The 21,675-nt window shown below is 50.8% G+C and overlaps 8 protein-coding genes across 8 annotated transcripts; 4 read left to right on the forward strand and 4 right to left on the reverse strand.

Moving 5' to 3' along the window:
* Positions 1-107: 107 nt before the first annotated feature.
* On the reverse strand, positions 108-773 carry NCS54_00499700 (Epimerase domain-containing protein; the record flags this gene model as incomplete). Its single annotated transcript, XM_053150514.1, has 1 exon — positions 108-773. One exon carries the CDS (start codon positions 771-773, stop codon positions 108-110), a length of 666 nt encoding a protein of 221 aa, XP_053006489.1.
* An 846-nt stretch (positions 774-1,619) lies between these two features.
* Positions 1,620-2,153, forward strand: NCS54_00499800 (HET domain-containing protein; the record flags this gene model as incomplete). Its single annotated transcript, XM_053150515.1, has 1 exon — positions 1,620-2,153. The coding sequence occupies one exon, from the start codon at positions 1,620-1,622 to the stop codon at positions 2,151-2,153; it is 534 nt and encodes a 177-aa protein (XP_053006490.1).
* A 3,033-nt stretch (positions 2,154-5,186) lies between these two features.
* NCS54_00499900 (Hypothetical protein) lies at positions 5,187-7,840 on the forward strand (the record flags this gene model as incomplete). Its single annotated transcript, XM_053150516.1, has 11 exons — positions 5,187-5,223; positions 5,287-5,407; positions 5,462-5,598; positions 5,681-5,971; positions 6,024-6,080; positions 6,134-6,154; positions 6,201-6,554; positions 6,611-6,725; positions 6,788-7,502; positions 7,553-7,596; positions 7,648-7,840. 11 exons carry the CDS (start codon positions 5,187-5,189, stop codon positions 7,838-7,840), a joined length of 2,085 nt encoding a protein of 694 aa, XP_053006491.1.
* A 921-nt stretch (positions 7,841-8,761) lies between these two features.
* NCS54_00500000 (RING-type domain-containing protein) lies at positions 8,762-9,559 on the forward strand (the record flags this gene model as incomplete). The annotated part of the gene is made up of 3 exons (XM_053150517.1): positions 8,762-9,204; positions 9,253-9,367; positions 9,419-9,559. Exons 1-3 carry the CDS (start codon positions 8,774-8,776, stop codon positions 9,557-9,559), a joined length of 687 nt encoding a protein of 228 aa, XP_053006492.1. The 5' UTR covers positions 8,762-8,773.
* A 2,143-nt stretch (positions 9,560-11,702) lies between these two features.
* Positions 11,703-12,856, forward strand: NCS54_00500100 (HpcH-HpaI domain-containing protein; the record flags this gene model as incomplete). Its single annotated transcript, XM_053150518.1, has 5 exons — positions 11,703-11,876; positions 11,932-12,008; positions 12,056-12,231; positions 12,291-12,615; positions 12,664-12,856. 5 exons carry the CDS (start codon positions 11,703-11,705, stop codon positions 12,854-12,856), a joined length of 945 nt encoding a protein of 314 aa, XP_053006493.1.
* Positions 12,857-13,019: 163 nt separating this feature from the next.
* NCS54_00500200 (Hypothetical protein) lies at positions 13,020-15,903 on the reverse strand (the record flags this gene model as incomplete). Its single annotated transcript, XM_053150519.1, has 4 exons — positions 13,020-13,110; positions 13,163-14,303; positions 14,356-15,051; positions 15,102-15,903. The coding sequence occupies 4 exons, from the start codon at positions 15,901-15,903 to the stop codon at positions 13,020-13,022; spliced, it is 2,730 nt and encodes a 909-aa protein (XP_053006494.1).
* Positions 15,904-16,313: 410 nt separating this feature from the next.
* NCS54_00500300 (Hypothetical protein) lies at positions 16,314-19,759 on the reverse strand (the record flags this gene model as incomplete). The annotated part of the gene is made up of 11 exons (XM_053150520.1): positions 19,712-19,759; positions 19,313-19,647; positions 18,473-18,590; positions 18,390-18,417; positions 18,014-18,332; positions 17,607-17,964; positions 17,417-17,557; positions 17,106-17,348; positions 16,834-17,046; positions 16,559-16,780; positions 16,314-16,505 (listed from the first exon to the last, which is right to left on the reverse strand). Exons 1-11 carry the CDS (start codon positions 19,739-19,741, stop codon positions 16,314-16,316), a joined length of 2,199 nt encoding a protein of 732 aa, XP_053006495.1. The 5' UTR covers positions 19,742-19,759.
* A 700-nt stretch (positions 19,760-20,459) lies between these two features.
* NCS54_00500400 (Hypothetical protein) lies at positions 20,460-21,550 on the reverse strand (the record flags this gene model as incomplete). Its single annotated transcript, XM_053150521.1, has 2 exons — positions 20,460-21,258; positions 21,318-21,550. The coding sequence occupies 2 exons, from the start codon at positions 21,548-21,550 to the stop codon at positions 20,460-20,462; spliced, it is 1,032 nt and encodes a 343-aa protein (XP_053006496.1).
* Between the last annotated feature and the right edge of the window lie 125 nt (positions 21,551-21,675).

The raw sequence follows: 21,675 nt of genomic DNA on the forward strand, positions 1-21,675 counted from the left end.
CTCATCCGACGTCTCAATCTTGACATCGCTCCCCGCCGCCTTGAAGAACATCCCCCAATACTCGACCATCGTCCAATTCTCGTCGCCCAAGAGTATCGCCCGACCGCTCACGGCTGCCGCAATCTCCAACGCTCCGGCGACAGCTGTAGCAAGCGAGTTGTCGACATGATGTTTGAGCCCCAGCGCGGCGCAAATGGGGGAATGTCGAGCTTTCCCTGTGCGTAGTTGATGAGCGCTTCGAACATGGGCACGCGCATGCTGGGGACCTTTCCAACTATCATGGGTGTATCAAGGCTGCAGGCGTAAAAGCTTGGTGATGCGAGAGCTACGATTCCGTCTGCAGCCTGCTTTCTCGAGCGAGCGTAAGCTGCCTCCTCGACCTGCTCTGGTGCGACGTGGTGCGTGTAACTGCCGATGTTCACAAAGATTCGGATTCCAGCGTCTCTTGCTAGGCGTGTAAAGGCTGGAACAGCCTCACCGTTGCTGTAGAGGTAGTATTTGTCTGGCTCGGCCTGCTGCTCGGGAGGGATGTGTCGATTATTAGTGCCAGCGGAAAATACGATTGCCTCGAAAGCTCTCAGGGCTTCTCTGCTAAAGTCTTTCTCTAGTTTGAGAAAATCTCCTTGCAGATATGGTAGTTCTGCAAGTGCAGGTACATCGGGCGGTGGAGAGGGCTTACGACCCGTGATGGTAACTTCGTGGCCCAAGGATCGAAGGTATAGAGCGGTCGTGCCGCCGATCATGCCACTGCCGCCAACAACGAGAACCTTCATGGTGAGGAGTGACGATGCATAGACTTTTCAAGTTATTTGCCAGCTTCAAAGTCCAGAGTTAGGAGTTCGGTGGGCAAATTTATAACTAGTCTATAACATTACCTATGTGATTGGCATAACGTTATTGGCGGAGTTGTGGAGTTCACAAGGGCCGATAAACGCGCCATCTTATAAATGTCACACCAATCAGTGGCGGCATCGGGCAGATCAAGGGTCAATTTTGATCGTAAGGAGGATAGAGAGCCTCGCATGGGTAGGAGTCAAAGAAATGCAGATATGTTACGCCGAAGCCCTATCTCAGTTTCGGCACCCTCTGGGGATGAGAGAAAAATACTGCATATGAGCCTCGTAGGCATGAGAGGTTTCATTGTAATAACCCTTTTCACGATTACGGTGTCTCTGGTATAATTCTAAGGCTTCCATTGTATCGAAAATGTGTTTGTTCCTGTGTCTAAGAACCCGGGGTGTAAGCAACATCAACAGCAGAGCAGAGTAGAATATTCTAGTTCTATATGCTATTTCACCAAGCGTGATTTTTCCTGAAGCCTATGAGTTGTAGGACACCCCCCATGTCTCCCACGACCAAGAATCAGGCGACATGATTGCATGGTGCCGCGGTTTCTGCAACCAATAAGATGATACAAAAGCCCATCTCACTCTCTCTCCAACACGTGCGCGATTTTTCATCTTCCAACAACTCGACCGTGGCACTCCCAAAAGAGCGCCAGGCTAGCCATGGCTTCAACCACGCATATCAATCGTTCCAAGATAGGAACTGCAGATCTTTGTGATGCGTGTTTAGTTGTGCTGTTGGACGATTCCGTCGAAGAATTCTACGAGGGAAAAATGGGCAAAAATGACGATACGCCGACTCTCCGACACGTGCATGAGGAGCAGTACCAGGAGCCAGACTACCTCTATCTCACCTATTATGAGGACGAAGATGAATATGAGGAGGACGAGGAGGACGAGGATAAAGATAAGGATGAGGATGGGGATGAGAGCGAAGGCGATGTCTCTCCAGATACGGATGAACTTTTTATTGCAGGGGCCCCACCTAGAAGATGGAAAGATGAATTGCCTGGTCTACCTGCCATGGCTGAGGCGGCTGAAGCCGGTTGTCAGCTCTGCCAGTTTCTTCGCCAAGCCATTCTTCGAAAAGGGGTTTCCTTTGAAGGCCCTATCCAGGTGATGGCAGGATATATATGGGGCGCTAGTCGCACCGAATTTGAGCAAAGAGACGATGGACTTGTGGCTTGGAGATGTGAGGTTCGCGATGGGAGGGGAGAGGGATATTTGCTGTCTGCCATGGACTTTAACGTGGAAACGAGAAACGGCAAGTACTTTGGACCCTTTTGCGCCTTTAGAAAGCTAACATAGGTTGTCTCCAGACGAGATAGTTACGTGGCTACGCATGGATGGGAAGCGATCGCCCACGCCATTGGACGTTCATAACGTTGAATGGATGAAGGATACACTCGGTCAATGCGAGGAGAAATGCAACCACCTCGGAGCTAGTACCGATTTCCTACCAACTAGGTTGATTGATGTTGGAACTAAAACTGGGGACGATGCGCGACTAATGAGAACAACCGACTCTAGCGACCAAGGCCTGAAGTACGCTGCTTTGAGCTACTGCTGGGGCCCAAAGGAAGACGCTGCAAAACAGACCAAGACGACCAGATCCAACTTATCCCAGCATCTTCAAGGCATGCCACTGAGGGATATGGTTCCTGTGGTAAGAGATGCGATTCTGGTGTGCAAAGCCCTTGACATACAATATCTCTGGGTCGACGCCCTCTGCATCCTCCAGGATGATTCCGACGACTGGGATAAGGAGAGCCAAATGATGGGGCACATTTTCTACTCGTCATTTCTCACCATTTGTCCCTTGTCCTCAAACTCTTGCTTGGAAGGCTTCTTGGGGCCGAGACCCCCAGGACTTGAAATCGAGTTTCAGTCCTCTCGCCGCAAAAGTATTCGGGGCACCTACACCTTGTTCGAAAGGAAAGCAACACTTAACAATCTGAGAACTGATTTGAAATATTGCCAAGATCTAGATAGGGATCAGTCATCATGGGTCACCAGGGGCTGGACACTGCAAGAAGACCTCATGTCGCTCCGGACCTTGTTTTTCGGAGCTAGCATGTGCCATTTTTCTTGCAAGGGATTGGACAGAACAGAGAATGGCTATCATTCGTCGTTCCGTGCTTCGGAAGTCACAGCTCGGGACATCATGAGTTGGAGTTTGAAGCCGCAGGGGCACCTTTCTCACGCTCAAAGAGGGGAGCTGCACGACCGATGGGGGGAAACTTGTACAATAACGAGGAGGAAATGGACGTACAGAGAGGATATTTTACCTGCGATATCAGGCCTCGCTAAGCAGTACGCTGCTCTTACCAACGAAGTCTATCTCGCGGGCCTCTGGGAAAACACCCTACACTACGACCTCCTTTGGACAACCAGGATCCCCGATGCTGGAGACTTGGAGAAAACTCTACAACGAATTCGACACCAGAGGCCATACATCGCTCCATCTTGGAGTTGGGCACCACAACAGAAGCCGTTTGAAAGGTCGACAGTCAAAACATATAACGCAAGCGAGAGGTCTGGCTTTGTAACCAAAGCCGATCCGCCTCTTCCTTCCCATTCACGGCCCGAATTCATTTTGACGGAAATCAATATGGAACTGTGGGGGAAGAATCCGTTTGGACGACTGAAAGGGGGCTTCATCAAGGTTTCTGGCAAGGTGGCTCCTTTTCCTTCAGACGTGCTGAAGCCCCGTGGTCATAGGGGTCGTATGGCACTGGGATACTTTGCAAACAATTACGGAACGTGCTACTTGGATTGGTCCTCGGAAGTCAGCACAGTTCAGCGACCGGGGAGGATGCGACTGCTGCTGCTGTTGAGTTGCTGCGCTGCCACGATTAACTGGGATCCGTTGATATGGTACGCGAACCCGGAAGAGAACCACAAGGAGATGCACAGCGCTTTTGTTGAGCGCAATCCCCTGTGTCGCACAATTTGGAAAGACTACGTTGGTAGTGAAGACTGCAAGTGCTGCAAGGATGAAAACTTGCCGAGGAATGCATGGGGGATTGTCATCCATCCTGCAGAGGAACCTGACTCTTTCTACCGAGTTGGAGCTTTCACGTTGCTTGCTTATAGCGGAGGAACAGATCTCTTCAAACATGTCGCAAACCAAACAATTAAGCTTGTTTGAGGATGCGAGATGGAGAATGTGTTCATGTCAGATCTGGACCTACCAGCACTTCAACAGACCGGATGACGACACTGTGGGTTCATGCTCCACTTGCTACGCATCTCCGGGCTGGTAAACTCTGTTTCTTTGTTCTAGTAGGTAACGTCGGTGTGCGAACGAGAAAAGGGGAGAGAGAGAAGCTTAATATTTGAGTTAGCGCGCCACGCGAGGTGGTGGGTGTCTTCCCCACGAGCAGTGTCTGCAGTTCAATGGAAATCGTTTCAACATGTTATCGCAACACTATGGACAGACCAGCTGTTGGTTGATCAAAGAAGCGGGATTGCTTACACGGGAAATGATGAGCGGGCTGAGACCCGATATCACAAAGCCACGCCCAGGGTAATACGCCCTCTGACATCAATAAGGGACGGAACAATATTGTCGAATTAGTAGTTGTCGTCTCTTTTCTCTCGTGTACTCCACGCCAAACGGGATACCGAGTAAGGCTACCCTGTCTCTCCCGAGTACCTTGTTTATCTTGTCTCAGCGCCATCATGTCGCTGATCCCACAACAGGTCTGATCTTCCCGCTCCTCCCACCACCGTAGCCATTCACTCAGGGCGAACCCTAGATGTGGATCATGCTGTGTAACGCAGGAGATTCGTTGGATGTACGTAGCGTTATCCAACTGGTGAGGGGTTCCAGGTTGGTACCGTACGCGTGGAGGCTCACAGCCCTGCTCAACGTCATCTCCGGACCGGAGGATTTCCCTCTGCTCCCTTGATAGACCGGCATCGAACCGGGATGTGTGATGCCATGGCGAGCTTAATCAACACCTGATCTCACTCCCGACCGCCCCCTCGCGTCGTGGTTGGTAGACTGAGGCCTCCAGCTGGAGGCTGTGCCCCCCCTGAACATCCATCGCTAGCCAAGAAGTGGCTAGCCTTGTTTCCCCCGTCGGTGAACCGAACAAGGGTCAAATCAAGCTTTGCTTGGCATTTTTTAGCATGTATCTGGCAAGCCCTCTCCTCATTAACCACATCAGGATCGACACCGAGGAGCCGGAAGGCCTGGGAAATAAATTGCTCACCCAGAATGAAGAGCATCACGTAAAAAAAACACTCTCCCCTGTTTTCCTTCTCTCAGTACCTCTGCTACCTTTCTATTGCTTCTCGAATTGAAGTCTCTGTACCAGTTTCCTCTCGCCCATCATGTGGATGCCGCCCATTAACTTTCTGACTCTGCATTGTGATGCTACCCACTTCTCACACGAGGTATCTTGCATTCATGGCTGATGACGGATTTGCCTAGATGCGTACATCATCTTGATGTCTTTGCTTGCCATTCCCATTCTCTACCCTTACGGTAATCTCACGGCCATTGATTCCTTCTTTTTCGGCGCCAGCTCGTCGACAGAGTCTGGCCTGAATACGTACGTCTCCTGTCCACGACTGTTTCTTTTGCTCATCGCTCTTCGTCTTTGCAGAATCGATGTAAAGGAGCTCAAGACTTACCAGCAACTATACGTCTACTTTGTTCCTATGCTTACGAACCTCGGCTTCGTCAACATTATTGTCGTCATCGTACGCTTGCATTGGTTCAGGAGCCACCTTAAGCGCCTTGGTGAGCGATCCTTCAAGCATGGCTGCGGCGCTTCGTATCAAATTCCGAGTGAAAGAGGGGACTAACATTGTGACGTGACTAGCTCCCCAACTCCACCCTCGCCGACAGCGCGGTAGTTCCGAGGCTGACCCCGAAGACATTCTCGATACGTCAACGATAGAGACCCCTGACACAGCTGGCAAGCTTCCCGTTGCGGTAGCAAGCGGTAACGATGCCAAGACAACGATCGAAAACCCTGGTCAAGCGCCGGTGATAAACCCGGATAGTGCAAGACCGATCGCGCGCACCACCACCATCAGTTTTGACCCTGCTACTGAGAAGCATAAAGACGACACCACCCTCTACATCCCATCACCGAGGGACCGTGAACGCGGTAAGACCTCTCGAACCCTGATGGGTAGCTTAACTATTATTGACGCACCAAGGACACCCCATTGTTGAAGAAACCGGAAGAGCTAGGGTTGATGTCGATAGCGATGATGGTACGGCTCTGTGACTTTCTTGTTCTGTATTATGGCTAATCCTCTCTTGGTAGAAGTCATCAATGACAACAATGGTATGGCCCTCACTCAAGACAACCAACACAAGCTAACAGACCCTAGAAAACCAGCTTAAGCCAGTGTCCAGCTCGGCCTCCAATAACGGGGGCCCGAGCCTGCGCCTTCGCCGCCGATTTAGTGACCGCGACGGCCTACAGATCACCGCAGCTCGTTCTATGGATCGTGTCGCTGATGTCGCTGCGTCCATTCTGCTTCTTGGTTCCGAGACTAAGCCTCGACCCCGTCCTCCGACTCCCGCCCCTCAGAAGCAGCCAGCCTTGAACGACACGCCGTTCCTTTCGCGTCAGGCCACTATTGGACGCAATTCGCAGTTTCGCAACTTGACGTCCCATGACTTGGAGGTGCTGGGTGGTATCGAGTATCGCAGTCTGAAGCTCCTGCTCAAGATCGTAACTGGTGAGTAAAATATGGATCTCCCAGTGAGGACGTCCTATGTGCTCACCAACCGTAAGCTTTCTTCTTCGGCATGCATCTGTTCGGCGTCATCTGCCTCGTGGGGTGGATCCATACGGCGAACCCCAAGTATAGGGACTACCTGGAGTCAATTGCGCAGGACAAGAACTGGTGGTAAGTCTTCCCGTCTGAATCGAAACTCGGAAGCACTTGGTTAAGAGGGACACTTTGTACAGGGCCATTTATTCCGCCCAGACAATGGTGGACAACCTCGGGATGACACTCACGCCTGACTCGATGATATCGTTCCGCGATGCCAAATTCCCCATGATCCTTATGAGCTTCCTCGCCTTTGCTGGCAATACGCTATATCCAGTCTTCCTCCGCCTGGTCATTTGGATCATGGCCAAGGTCACGCCCAAACATTCTCCTACCCAAGAGCCCCTTGCGTTTCTGCTCAACCACCCGCGTAGATGCTACACCTTGCTCTTCCCGAGTCAACCAACCTGGATCCTCTTCGCCATCATCTTTGCCCTCAACTTTGTCGACGTCCTGCTCATCATCATTCTTGACCTTCACAACCCTGAAGTCGCGTCCTTACCTCTCGACGCGCGTATTCCGGCTGCCATCTTCCAGGCCGCTTCGGCGCGCCATACCGGTACTGCCACCTTCAACTTGGCCAACGTCGACCCAGCTGTGCAGCTCAGCCTTTTGATCATGATGTATATCGCCATTTTCCCCATCGCTCTCAGCATTCGCTCTTCCAACACTTACGAGGAGAAGTCACTCGGGCTCTGGAAGGATGAAGAATCACCGAATGAGGAAAATGGCAAGTCATATTTAGTGACACATATGAAGAACCAGCTTGGCTTCGATTTGTGGTATATCTTCTTGGGCACCTTTTGCATAATCATTGCCGAATCAGACAGGGTCGCCAATGTTGATGAGCCGGTAAGAACGCAGCTTGCTCTTGGTAGATGGGCGCATCTAATGGTGACTAGGCCTTCTCTGTCTTTTCAATTCTCTTCGAGGTGACCTCGGCATAGTAAGTGACCCAATCGCCAACTCTTGGCGGACTCTGACTCATAAATCTTAGTGGCAACGTTGGCCTGAGTCTCGGCTACCCAACCGCCACCACTTCTCTGTCAGGCATGTTTGGAACCTTTAGCAAGGTCGTAATATGCCTGATGATGATCCGAGGCCGCCACCGAGGCCTTCCATACGCCCTTGACCGAGCCATCATGTTACCCGATGGGCAGGTTTTGGAAGACCCTCCCAAATCATCTTGATTCCGCTATCTGTTGGTCTTTCAGCTAGATCGGTTAGAGAGATTGTGGTGCGACGTATTTTCCGCAGGCATGAAGATTAGCTACACGGGAACCTCGAATTAGGGCTCTATTCCCCTTTAAATGACATGTGCTCGGGGTGATAGTGATACACTGGACTGCCAGGTACGCAGATAGTAAAAGCATCGCTAACTTTATTAACTGCAATGGTTTTTTTTTTTTTATCTCCGCAGAGTACATCACTTCCGTCTCTCTATGTAAGAGGAGATATGGCCAAAATCGGTGGGCGCTCTCGAAGTGCCTGTAAAGTGTCGCGGCCACCCCGAACTCCAGAGGCTCCTGGCATCTGCAAATCCAAATGCTGTAAACTCGCCAAAGAGAGAACGAAAAAAAAAAAAAAGGAAAAGAAAAGAAGAAACCAATCAGTGAGTCACACAATAGTCACCCAGTCAGTAATACGGGAGCGATGACTCGGTGGCGATGGAGAAATGGCTGCGGTATACCTGATCCGGCTTTTGAGGGATTTCTTGGCGTGTCCCGCCTCGTGTAACCAACAGCCACTGTAAATCAGGCAAGGCGAACTTCAACGGTCAGGGATCTTGTAACAAACTGTGGGAATGCCAAGGCCAGCCGGGAAGCCAGATATGCAATAGTGCCAAGCAAGGACATGACAAGCATCCGCATTGCCATTCATCGATCAGATTTCACATGCAACACTTTCCGGGGAGCGTGTGTAGCGACAGGCCCGGAATTGTCCCTCGTCGGATCATCCAATTAGACACTGGAACGAAAATCTCTCATAGTGAGAGTCATCTGACTTGGTTGTGTTGTACACACCACACCGCATGTTCGCGGTGCTTTTAAGATCGGGGTTCTAGCTTTGCCATTATCTCCCTCCTCCATGTCACTCCCTGCTCACTGGTTCCTTTCCTGGGCATGATTCTAGTCCCCAATTTGGCTACGAGGGCCGTTGATGATCAGCGCCGCAATCCACCCAAGGTCGCCATCATACTGGCCATCCTTGTGTCCATCTTGATACTGCTCACGCCCGTCATTTTTGGCGCCAAGGGCGTCAGACGCTTCTTTTCACATCGAGCCATGCACGACTCCCCTGAGAGGAATCTGTGTCTCACCCCAGAGGCACTACACTTGATGCCATTGAAGAAGTATCGTGGCACCAAGACCGATGCTTCACGGACTGGTGGGAACCTCTCCCCGGGGCAGACGGATAGCCTGCAGAGTTGCTCCATTTGCACCGAAGACTTTGGAAGGGGCGTAGAGTTCCGTCCATTGCCTTGTGGTCATCGATTCCATCCTGCTTGTATCGATCCGTGGCTATTACAGCGCTCTTTGACTTGCCCTCTCTGGTGCGCCCCCTGGACATCCATTATCGGGCAATGACTTACTCTTTATAGTCGCCTCAACGTGGCAACCGGCCTCATCGCTACCACCCGTCCCGAACCACCCGCTGAGCCTCGTCGAGTCCTCTTCCTCACTGACCTATGGGCGCATCGACGCCCAAGACTAAGAGTTAAGTTCCCACTTCACACCGCGCCAATATGCAGCCTAATGGATCGATAGGTTGCCCAAGAGCTGCCACCCTTCCAGGCCATCCCGAGCACCCGATCTATGGGGCCAGGCACCGCCATCCAGCCACGATCGTTTCGCCCAGGGTTACCATCAATTTCCGAGGTGTTGAATCAGATGGGACCTGCGAGATAGTGTATGATGAAAAACGAGACCTGCCGGGGTGGGAGATTGTGAGATGGTTGATCATGGGGGATTTGAGGAGGGAGGTGTTGGCGGGCTTAGTGCTTCTTGAACCGGACAAGACAAGGGCACTGCCGGTTTTAGCAGCCACTGAAGGGAAAGAAAGATGTGGGAATTTCTCTCAAAACAAAAGTATCATCATAGCTAATGAAAAATTTATTTTGAGCGGCCTCTTGGGCCTTGGCCTCATATGTTCATTGCAGCACGGTCGAGGCGTTCACCCAGTTTCTAGTTCTCTTGATGCTTTATGTCTTTACTATGGTCAACAGACACCAGAACTTTACTTTGTGGGAGCTGGTCTTTTCCATTTATACCACTGGTTGGGTCCTGCAGGGGCTTGCGGCCATCATTGAGTATGGCTGGGAGTTGCACTCCCGAAGCGTATGGCCGTTCCTAGATGCGAGCTTCCTTTTCTTCTTTGGCATTCACTTTGTTGCTAAAATACACGACCTTGGATAGGGCACTCTTAATGACGGTTACGGCATTCATGACCTCTGCGTTGCTGCTTCAATTCTTCGCTCACGGGTTGCGTTCAACATCATGATTGATAACGTCGTCTTCATTTGTCTCCATACCTTCATGAGAGACTTCACAATCCTCCCTCGTTCAGTCTTCTGGGGGTTTACTGGTTTCTTATTGGCCCTACAAAGGTTCACGACTACGGATCAACTCGAGGACGAGAAAACGCCTAGGTGGCTCACCGTGATGACCAGGTGGCTCTTCTAGATCTGGTTCGTCCTTGAAGCTACTGGTATTGGAAAATCTGCTAGCTTTCACGTTATCTTAGGTCCTGTTCCTGTGGTAGCATCTGCTTTCCTTGGAAACACGTTCTTCTTAACGATCCTAGTGGCTATGTTAATAAACACTTCTGATTGAATCGTAGCCAACGAGAGCGCCGAGATCAGAATTCACAGAGCAATTTTGATCATTTAGAGCGTCAAAAGTAACTCTATCTTTTTCTACCCTCCCCCGCCGGATCTTCTCGCATTCGTCACGCCTCTCTCACTCGAATTCGTTGTTTCCAGCCGACGCTTTCACGCCACCGACATGTTCCAACTATGCTTTCCCAATGCTCTGACGCTCCTTCTCATCAGCATACTTGAGCGAAGAATCCAGGTTTCACGGCCACGAAACAAAAGTTGTGCTTTAGGTGGCACTTTACTGGCTTTTTGCCTAATGGAGGTGTCCAAGGTGTGTTCAAGGCGAATCCACGTTTTACACGTTCGATAAGATCAATTAGCTCGACCTCTTAGATGAGATTCTAGTTTTGGAGGCTGATGTTGTGACCACGTTCCAGGCAGAGGTATCATAGGTGAGGTTACAGAGAGCGACAATAAGAGATGAGTGATCGACTACCCCTACTTGCTGTTATCACTTTGGTCCCGATGGCCGGATCCAAAGGATTTGGGTACTGCTTGGTACTTACAGGGAAAAAACCCTCCAATTGAGGAAACACATTAACGTTATCAATAGGAACACTAGGGACTGCGTGTATCCAATAGTCAAAAAGGCAATACCTATATATATTACGCAGATCTGACATGCATCTCGTTAAACAAACCAACAGGTGGGTAAGCTGAGATAATTACTATTCGTGGTTATTATGACACGTCTCAAGGAGGGCGTAAGCTGATACTGTCAACTCTCCCATTTGCAGATTTACCCACCAAAGCTCCGATTCGCGTGTTGGTGTAAGCCGAAGTCCGTGTTTCTACGTCGCACTCGGTGTTGATCCGCGGCTCGGTAGTCCGAGTGAACCAATTCCACTGCTGATGCAGAGTGAGTTGATCAGCAAAGTAGCAATGCCTACGGATCATACAGCTTATCAACTATACCGGAAAGAGAAAGTCATTCAAATTGTTTATGCACTGCGGACTTGGCAGCTTACGCGGAGTTACCGGCACATATCCGATCCGAAACAAGCGCGGAACATCGCTTGTCAATGTGTTTGTTGTGACAGTTGAGATACAAGTGTGACGCTGTTGTAAGACCTAAAGTGAGGGTATATAATGCGATGCCCCCGTTCCACATGTCAATTACTTACCAGCCAGCTTACTTAACGTGTCAACCTCATCCGCCTCGTAATTCATCCAAAATGTCTAACCAAAGATACCTCGATCAGCCTGACCTGCATGTCCGGGCACCATGGCGTTCAGCACTCTTGACCTTCCCCGGTAACCTCAAGGGAGCTCTGAAAGCAGCACACGAGGATCCCTCAAAGACGCTGTTTGGTGTTGGACAAGGTATCCCAAGCCCTTTTGTGACAAAGGTACCATTATCTAATCTACTGGGAGATACTATCCAGTTGCTGACAACCTGGTTAGGTGATTGCCTCCACAAGGCCCGACTTTATATGGCTTGATGTCGAGCACGGCATGTATGACCGACTTGCCCTTCACGAGTATGAAATCCTGGCGGCACATGAAGGCTTCTTCTCACCCATCTTAGTTGCATCCATGCTGCCCAACATCACTCAGAGGGAAAGACCATGGCCATTATCCGAGTGCCCAAGCACGACGAGGTCAGTCTGACGACGGCTCTCGATGCAGGTGCATCGGGCATCGTGATACCTTGCTGCGAGAGTGCAGAAGAAGTCGAAAAGATCATCAAGACTATCTATTACCGTCAGTTAAACCTTTGGGTAGAACCGGAAGAATAGTCGCGCAATACTTACATCTAACAGCACCCGTTGGCCGACGCTCTTTCAGCCCTTGGGTCTTTACCCCCGGCATCTCGGATACCTCGCTATATGAAGAGGATTCGTTCAATATGAAGACTTCGAACCGCCATATTGCCGTGATTGCGCAGATTGAAAGCGTGAAGGGTGTCAAGAACGCCCGTGAGATTGCTGCTGTCGAAGGCGTATCAGCCATGATGTTCGGACCTGGTGATTTCTCAGCAGACGCCGGTATCCCACTGAACCTGAGCGGCGAGCCTCATCCTACGTTGGCTGCTGCTATGGGGGAGTGGGCAGCTGCTGGGCGCGAGAATGGCATACCTCTTCTTGGGTGAGTTTGATTGCATGATTCTTGATATTGTTGTTAATCTACTTCTAGTGCTGCGATGGGCCCTGGCATGGTGCCGGGCTTGATAGAGCAGGGGTTCCGAGCTCTTGTTGTATCAATGGATGTTTGGGGTCTCGCCAACATGATTCACGGCCAGGTTGAACAGGGGAGAAAGGACGCTCAAGAGTTAGGCAAGGCGTCTGCGAAGGAGCAAAGCAACGGGGTTGACGGTGAGGGCAAATAGAATGATGGAAGCCCATCTCTAAAATGACATGGAATTTACCATTCGGTCACTGGGCTTCTACGCACCAAATAGATATTAGGTTTGTATCATCGCTTAAGTCTATCTGCAATGCCTATCTAGATGAGACTAGAAAGAGTCCGTCTATCAAGGCCAAACCGATGCCTCACTTCCCTGGCTGGAGAATGCCGCAATCACGCTTAAAATTATCCAGCCACTGTGGACTGTCGGCCGCGGTTTGATTCCAGGGATCGTCACTAAGTGGTATCAGAACAGAACGTGTGGATGATAAAAAGAGTTGGTACTCACTCATTAAACAGCAAGCAACGAGCTTGATGCCTCAGTTCCTCGTCGGATGGAACGTGACAGTTGGGGTTGTTGGGTGACATTGTTGCCGTCACCCATCTTGCGAGCTCGCGCTTCAGCCATCGGTGGTGATTTGAGTCATTCAGGATAAAGATTCCTGTCTTTAGCCAGGCAGGTCGGAGACTTGAGTCGTTCTCGCTCGGCCCAGTCCCTGGCGTACCTGGGCTTTCCCCGGACCCGGTAGAAACGGGCCACTCACTCGCTGGGGCTGCCGGTAAAGGTGATTTGGCGCTTCTGAGTAATGTTTGTGGTACGGTTGAATGGCCTAGCCATGGTTCAACAAGGTCTGTTGAGCTGGTTTGGCTGTTTGGAACACCGCCATGCTCCATGCCAGTGTCCATATTGTTCAAACCAAACAAGCCGGTATTTTCCCACTTTCTCGGCCCCAGGTCGTTTGAAAGTAGATCGAGCACCTGGCAGTCATTCATCATCCAAGTCGGTAGAGAGCTTGAACCACTCTGAGGAACGCTGCTCCACAAGTCATCCTTCAAAAGCAGGTTTGCCCGTCGACGAAAGTCATGAAGCCAATCAGTCGATTTGCTAATCAACGTAACCAACCAGTTTGCCACAAAGTCTGGAGTTGATCCCATGTCATCTTCCATGAGCGTGATGATCCTGCAGGCTTCTTTCTGTAGCTCGTGGTCTTGCACAACTAGCACCCCAGCAGCGCGCTTCGCATGGACAAATGCATGCAAGTGGGACTCAAGCGGACATGTCTCGAACAGTGCATTTTTGCCTTTGATCTTCATGACGGACAGCCTACTCTCGGCTCTTGAGCGAATAGGTCCGAAACGGGCTTGCTGAGTGATATCAGGCGAAGAAAGAATGAGGTCTCTTAACCACGAGAAGCCACCGCTTGAATCCGGGTTCTCCTCAGGAAACATGACTTCAGATGCAAAGATAATGCGGCATGCCTCGAGCTGCAGCCTTTTGTTGTTGGGCATGTCTCCTGTCGAGTCATAATGGCTCTGTATAAAGTACGCCAGCTCGATAGTGAGTAGCTCGTACGCGCTCCGGGGAGAGTCTGGAGGTTTGCCACTGGCTTCAAATGGAAACGGGGTCCCCCTTTCAAAGTCGATCAAATCTAGCGTTATCTGTCAGTCCTGCTATTCAACCACTCTCAAGGCGATACTCACAAGGTGGCATGGCGTTTTCCAGTGTCTCAATGATCGATTCGTCAAACCCCCAGTTCCCAGACCAGTCTGCCATGGTGCAACCCAGTTTGAAATGATTGGACAGATGATCAACTCGGTCCAGCCAAGTCTCCAACTCTGCCTTGCAGAACCCGCATCGGGATTTAATCTCTGGCTTCTCGGCCTTCCACAGCTTCAGGGAGAGGTCGATCAGTCCGGCGTTATGAACCAGCCTCAGATGCTGTTTCAGATGATCTTTCCTGCTGAAAGACCGTTCCTGGCAGGCTGCGGGATTGTGAGTGGCGAGGTGAGTTTCGCTGGGATTAACTTCACCGCAGAACACGCAATATCTCTGATCGCTTTCTGGATTCACGGCAGTAGGTCCGTCAGGAGAGCAGATCCATCGTTCAAGTGGTAAATGTAGCGAGTTCTCGTGCCGTTGCCAATCATACTTTGTCCGAAAGGTTTCAGTGCAAAAGGTGCATTGGAAGGCATGTCGAGGGATGGCCAGAGACGTTTTTTGCGTTCGTCTCTTGCGATATGAGCGACCTCTACTGAGAGATGAAGACGCACTTATCGAGCCCTTGGAGGATCGCGAGTCGGTCGAGGCACTGGATGTGGCAAAGCTGCTCGCTGAGGATGCATGACGGCGTCTGTGGGTTGATCCTTCATCACTGGAGCCAGTGTGTCTCCGAGTCACTGAGAGGTGGAGTTAGAATGGTTCTTGCGATATGCTCGTTTATACTTACATGATGGCAATGCGTCTCTGGAAGCCATCGCCCGGGCAATAGCAGAAGCGGCAGCTGGTTCGTGCTCGGGAGGTGAATCAACCCATCGTTGCAGAGGATCCATATTCTGATAAGAAGTATTTCTTCGAGGTATTGGAGTTCCAGCTCTTCTCGATGTTTGAGCAGATCCAGATCGACCTCTTGACGATGCACGGGCACTTCCATCAGCGGCTCGACGCCTCCGGGCGTTGGCCAGCCAGTTGGTGACTTGAGTTCGGCTCAAGCCGGTTTGGCACTGCAGCATGGTTTTTTCCTCCTCACTGGGGTATGGATGTTCGCTGTGCTCAGAGAACCATCGTTTCAGAACGCGGGCTGATTCTCGGGTGAAGCGATGACCAATCTTGGGAGGGAGCGAAGGGTTCCTTGGGGATGCGATTGCGTTGGCGACAGCAGCGCTGGATCCGGAGTTTACGGAGTCGACAGAGATGTTGTGAAGATGTCCTGTCTTCGAAGGACCAGAGCTAGCTTGTCCTGACTCGCCATTGGGTACAGAATCATTGTGTAGACGTTGATCGAAGACATCATTGATGTTTTCTTCAGAGGCAGAATGGGCCAGAGATGCAGACCACAGCTCCTCTATAGAGGCGTTGAAGAAGTCCGAGTGCGCTGGCTGGAAAGAGTCATGGCCATCAAAACCTCCTTCGTCTAGTGGAAAGGTCAAGGCATCAAGATCCATCAAAGCACCAGGATCAAGATGCAGGTCTGAGACCAAGGATTCATCGCCGGGATCGGCGGCAAGGGTTCGGTGATGTGCATTAACCATGCCGACGCCGGAGGAGAAGTCGGGGGTCGTCCAAAAGCGAGCAAGGATAATTCAGGAGGAAGATAAAGTATTAAAGATGGTCTAGAAGCTGTATAGAAGGACTTGGAAGCCGTGGATGTCGTATCAGCGGGTGAGATGTCGAGTTCAAGATGGCTCACCATGAGGCACCCCCACTTGAGAATGGTTGCGCTCCATTTTTGTCAATGTCATTCACGCCTTGTGACGCTAGCCGAGGACGGATTGGAGATGGCATCACCTGGACTAGCGCTGAGGCTAGGATGGATTGAGTCAGTCACGATAACAGCTTGAATGATTGTATCAAGAGAATGAAGTGATAACATTGTGAGTATAGAGATGAGTCAATGGCCGCAAGAGCTTCCTGTCCAAGATACCACTACCTGTCAAGCTTTCTAGTTCAACCCAAACTGGTTAAGAGGTGAATTGTAAAACCTCATCGTGATAACATCCTTGGCAACACCCTCCAGCTCTCTCATCCCGGCATCAATTGCCTGCAACGTTTCCGGCTTAAGAGCCAGGTCTCTGTTGTCAAGTTTGGCCTTGTCATCCCGCTCCCCAATCTTTTGAAGCACATCCTTGCGCCACTACAAGAAATGCTCAGTCAGGGCATAAAACTCCAATCGAGAGGGTCACATACCTGGTAGCTCATGGTTGCCATTCGGCCTCGTGTCATCTTTGACCAGCCCTGCAGCTGATCAATTTCAGAGGCAACTTCGTTGAATGGAAATTTGAAGCGGAGCTGCTGTGTCCTCCCCAAGCCATTCATGATGGGGTCGTGACAAATGTCGGACCACTGGCGTGAGAAATCGTTGAACACACTGACATATGCACGGAGAGTGATGGCGGCTTGTGATGCGACCTAGAATTAGATATGTCAGCCAAGATCAAGTCGGGTGCTAACAAAAGCCTCACTGTTCGCTTAAGATCGCCCAAGCTGTAGTTCCCAAGGCGCTTCCCCTCTCCGCTCCTTGTGTCAGCCATCTCCAGGAAAGGGTTGATCATGTACGTAGTCATGGCGTCGATGGCGGCGACAGCTGCCTTGAAGAAGCGGCACAGCGTCATGACCTGGCCCTTGACATGGGCAATCAACTCTGCGGAGCGGATGAGAATAGTCTTAATCTCCTCCTATTTCCAGCGTGTGGTTAGTCTCTGTGGAGTGTCAGGGAGGATACAGAGGCACACACCAGACCCATCTTGTTGTTCTCGGCGAGTTCGGCCAATTCCAGAATGATCTCTGTGATCCTGGATACCTGCTCGCCGATTTTATCGTGCGTCTCGCTGTAGAGCTCGTGGGATTGGAACAGATACTTCTGCTTTGTTGCCAAGCGACACTTGGCTGATTCTAGGACGGCCTGGGCTTGGAGAGCCCTGACATCGGTTCTCGAGATAATCGACCGTAGATCTTGACTCGTGCCCATCACAGGCCCCTGTTGGAATTGATCATCAGTACCTGGTCATTATTTGGAGTGCTTGTGTCCCGATAACTACCACTTACACCTCCTACACCCGACCCAGGCAGGGCCCGGCCGATGGCTGCCAGCTTTTGAACAGAGAGGTATGTGGCCTTGTAGGAAAGCTGCAGAGAGTACACGTTTATCCCCGTATAGACGCCTCCAGGCCCCAATAGGTTAGCAATCTGCATTCTACAGTCAGCTTGGGCCCTCACTGTCCTGATCGCAACTCACGTTGATCGCGTTATCAAGTGCCGAGAGTAGCTGCTGGCTAGGCTCTTCGCGTGTCGCAAGATACTGAAATGAATTCTTCGTTTCAGATAGCATCTGTTTGGCAAAAGAAAGGCTGTCGGATGACCGCATGTCACCGCCGTTCACCACAGCATTGATGAGCTCAAAGTAGACCATGTTCCTCATGACTTCGGCGTAAGCGGGGTCAGTGTAGACAAGTTGCCTTCTTCGCACATATTCAGTCGGTGCGCCTCGTCTGTCAGGCAAGAGGTTCTGGCTGTAGGATTCGAGAAGTTGGCCAAAAGAGGTCGAGACGAAATCAGCCAACTCTCTTACGACCTGCTGGCCCAGAATATCGTTTCTATCAAAACAATTAGTCCATGAAAGAGAAAATTTTGCTGGCGTCTTACCCAGGTGGGCAAATCTCAGCTGCCTTCTTGAAAGCCGCAAAGGCAGAGCCGACTTGTTTCCCAAATTTCTCTGTTGCATTTCTTTGTGCGTCCGAAGTGTTCGCCTGGGGACTGAATCTGAATTGATCCATTGCAGTATCCCACTCTTCGTTCTTCATCCTCAATTGCATCTGAAGACAGCCCGCATGAAAGGCCGTGGTGTGGTTCAACCACCTCTCCAAAGCCTCATCAATCTCTTTAATGTTGGAATACGCCCCTTCGATATACTTCTTGAGCTCATCGACTCTGGACTTGAGCATTCTGCCGGCCAATTCGGGATCTACCGCTTCGGCGTTAGAGTTATCAAACTTCTTGTGAATGGTGCTCAGTCACTTACCCTCCATAAACCTCACAACGTCCTCGGCCTGCAGTCATATCAGCGCTTTACATCTCTCAGTAGTGACTGTACGCCCATCATACCATAAAATCGAAATTCATGGTGCCATGTCTAACGCCAAGCATGTTTTCGTGAAACAACATGATCGCTCGGTCACCGAGTTCGCCACACCGGTCCAAGTTACTGGCAAGCTGCTCTTTACTATCCCATAGTTAGTGCTGACTTCAAAAGGTTCGATCAAGAGACTGGCGTCAAACTCGCAAACTTTCCGACCGGCTGGTTGGGCCCGTAACCGTGCGTCATGTCGCACCTTGCAGCAGCGAAACAAGCTGCAATTGACTGTATCAGAACTGGCATCGGATGGAGAAGTTCTTCCCAGTTATACTGATGGATAATCGAGTGTTTGATCTGGTCCGTGATCTCCTCCAGTCTTTTTTCATTGGCATTGTCATTTTCGAATTGGGCCTGGAGGGCCTTTGTAAGTTGCTGTTCGACATTCATGGTGATGGCCTGAGAGAAGTTGATGAAAGGAAATGTTAAAAACTTGAAAAGAAGGGGTGTTTGGCACCACTGAGTGCGATTCTTCCTCATATTATATTGCTCCTCCCATCACCGCCATCATTTCTCTCCTGAGACACCGCGTAGGGCTAGTTGAAGGCTTTTACTCCAGCTTGGGCCTCCGGTTCACATAGTTGGACTCTTTCAGCTCGTACCGCACTCCATGGCCAGGTCTAGGCCATCCACTATTGTAAAATCAAGTTAATCTCACTCGAACGGCGTTCCGGCTGATGCACGATCCGCTCCGGCGGAAAGTTTAGCTCACACACTATCGATGAATGGCGCATCTCTATCGGCCAGCAATCTACAACCTAATCAAGCCATCCGAGCCCAGTCCAAATTGAGTCAACCTCTCAGGGTCTTACCCAGCCGCTCTCCTCACTCGGAGCGGTGGCACCTTGAGGAGAGAATGGGTTCTTGACGGCTCTATCCTCCCCGTCCTTGCTTGAACATCACCTCTTAATCCAAATACCCCGTGCCATGTAATTATCTTCTTGTTAGCCTTGCGGAACCACTGGAAATCCCGGTCGCCGGTACCAAACATGCCGTAGAAGAGTTCAGGCTCAACCAATCTGGAGATTTCCGAATCGCGCTGTTTATAGGCAGAGAGGAAATTCGGAGTTTCAGGACACATGTCCTCAAACAGTGCCGTGATTTCCGTCGAAGTCATGAAGGTGTCGTACTCCAGACTCTCATCCTCCTGCATTGATGTGTCTTGTTTAGTGAGAGCGGCGTCAAAGCCGAGATTTGCGGCTGCAACTTACAGTCGCCTTTTTCAAACCAGCCCCCTCCATGGCCGCCCTTAGCCGATTGATGATTCCACCAGACCCCGTCATGTGGGCCGAAGACGTTGTTGAGCAGGGCGACTGGGTGCAGAGCCTGGGGCAAGTTCGTAGAAAGGGAGATATCAAAACACGCAAGGTATGAGACGAACGGGATTCTTGAGCTGAAGCAGGTTGGGCGTTTTGATGCCCAGGCAACGAGGCATTCTTCTCTCAACCCCACATCAATCACGCTTCTGTGTGTGTGGCTGAGCGCTCTTGGCTTCTCGACTCCCGCGCTCGCCCAAAGTGCAAGAAGCTGGCCACTCAGCAGCGAGAGGAGGGAATTCAGCTCCCAGGGGTGCCACCCAAGGCCACAAATCATGCAAGCTTGCGTTCCAGCCAAGTTCAAGGCCGAGAGGCCAGGGGGCGGCAGCTACTACTGAGATCATGAGCCGACCAACATTACAGCTTCAGTGCTAGATATGCCCACGAGTACTGAATAAGTATATTTTTAACCTACAAACACGTCAAGACTCGAGCTTCTATCTATATCGCCTCATTCCAGATAAAGCAAAAATGTTCATGCAATTGTAGGGTGTGAAATAAAACCAGTTACTAACAAACGACACATTGGTTCATTTATGCAACTCTGACCCAACATTCATTCCTAGGGCCAACTACAGAAATCCTTCGGCACCCAGCAACTCAAACCTCTGCGCAGCCTTTTCTCAGGAGTCCCCTTAGTCGCTCACTTCGGGAAAGCTTGGGCCTCCTGGATGATGAAATCCTCCGGATTCCCACCGAAGATGTCCATTTCCCTCTCAACAGTGTAAGGCTGAGCATCACCAATGTGGAATACCCAATCAGGCGCATTTTCATTAGTGAAGGGATTGTAGGAGGGAGTCTGTGGCCTCAGATAGTCAGTAGTACCCGATGTCGATGAGTATGCCATGGAGCCAGGGCCAGTCGAGGTTTCGAGCCATGAGACGCTGCTTTCTGTTTCTGGGCAGCGTTGCTGATCAACCCCCAAGTCGGCGGAGAGAGGATTCACAAACCAGACCGGGTCGTTGCTCTTGAGAAAGTTTGGGCCTGTCGGTGGTCTGGATGGGACTCCAGTGTTGGCGACAGGAGTTTGTTCTGCCTCCACTCTCGGCTGAGTGTCAATGCTCTTCTCCTTGTCATTGGAAGCCGTCTTATCATCATCACCCAATCGCTCCGCTGGAAAAAATGCAGCTGGAAAGTCGACGGTGTTTGGATAGAGCCTCTCATAAATCTTCCTCCAGCTCCAAAACGCTTTCTTTTCTCGTTGCCCATCTTCAGGTTGGCGGCGTTCATTGTTAGACCTTGTCCAGACGGACCATCGATCATGCTGCTCCTGGCTCATCAAGTTCCATTGATTGACGTGTTTTCCTTCCTTAGGCCAGGGTTTCTCTTCACAAGGATGGTCGTGCCTCAGTTTTGCCAGATCAGCTTTGTTGACGGACGGGAATTTCGTCTTGCAGGGCAGACATATGTACTTGAGCGAATGGACCCGGGATAGATGTTCACTTACATCGTGGCATAAGTTAGTGGGAGTACCAACTAGCTTTCGGAGCACGCGACTTACTTGAGTTTGTCTATCGCTGGGAAGGTCTTGCCTTTCTCACAGGCGAGCAACCCAACCTGCATGCCATCATCAAGGCATTTGTCGGCATGAGCACGGATGGGGCAGCGAAGTTTGAGATCTGGTTGTTGTTTTTTCATGGTTTCGGGTCGTTTTAAGGCGTCGAGAGCGTTGCGTTGCGGCACAGGACCGTCACCTTTGACACCCTGGCGCTGAGAAATGCTTTGGGGCGACATGAGGTGGTCTCGGGTTGCGCAGTCAAAATGAGTATGGGGATATATCCTAAGATAGGCGTATCCTGCAACTAGCCGCCTAGACCGCTACCGAAGCGTGCTTTGATGTTTCCGATACGGCTACCGGA

Source organism: Fusarium falciforme, chromosome 4 (genome assembly GCF_026873545.1).
Source record: "Fusarium falciforme chromosome 4, complete sequence".
NCBI classification, from domain to species: Eukaryota; Fungi; Ascomycota; class Sordariomycetes; order Hypocreales; family Nectriaceae; genus Fusarium; species Fusarium falciforme.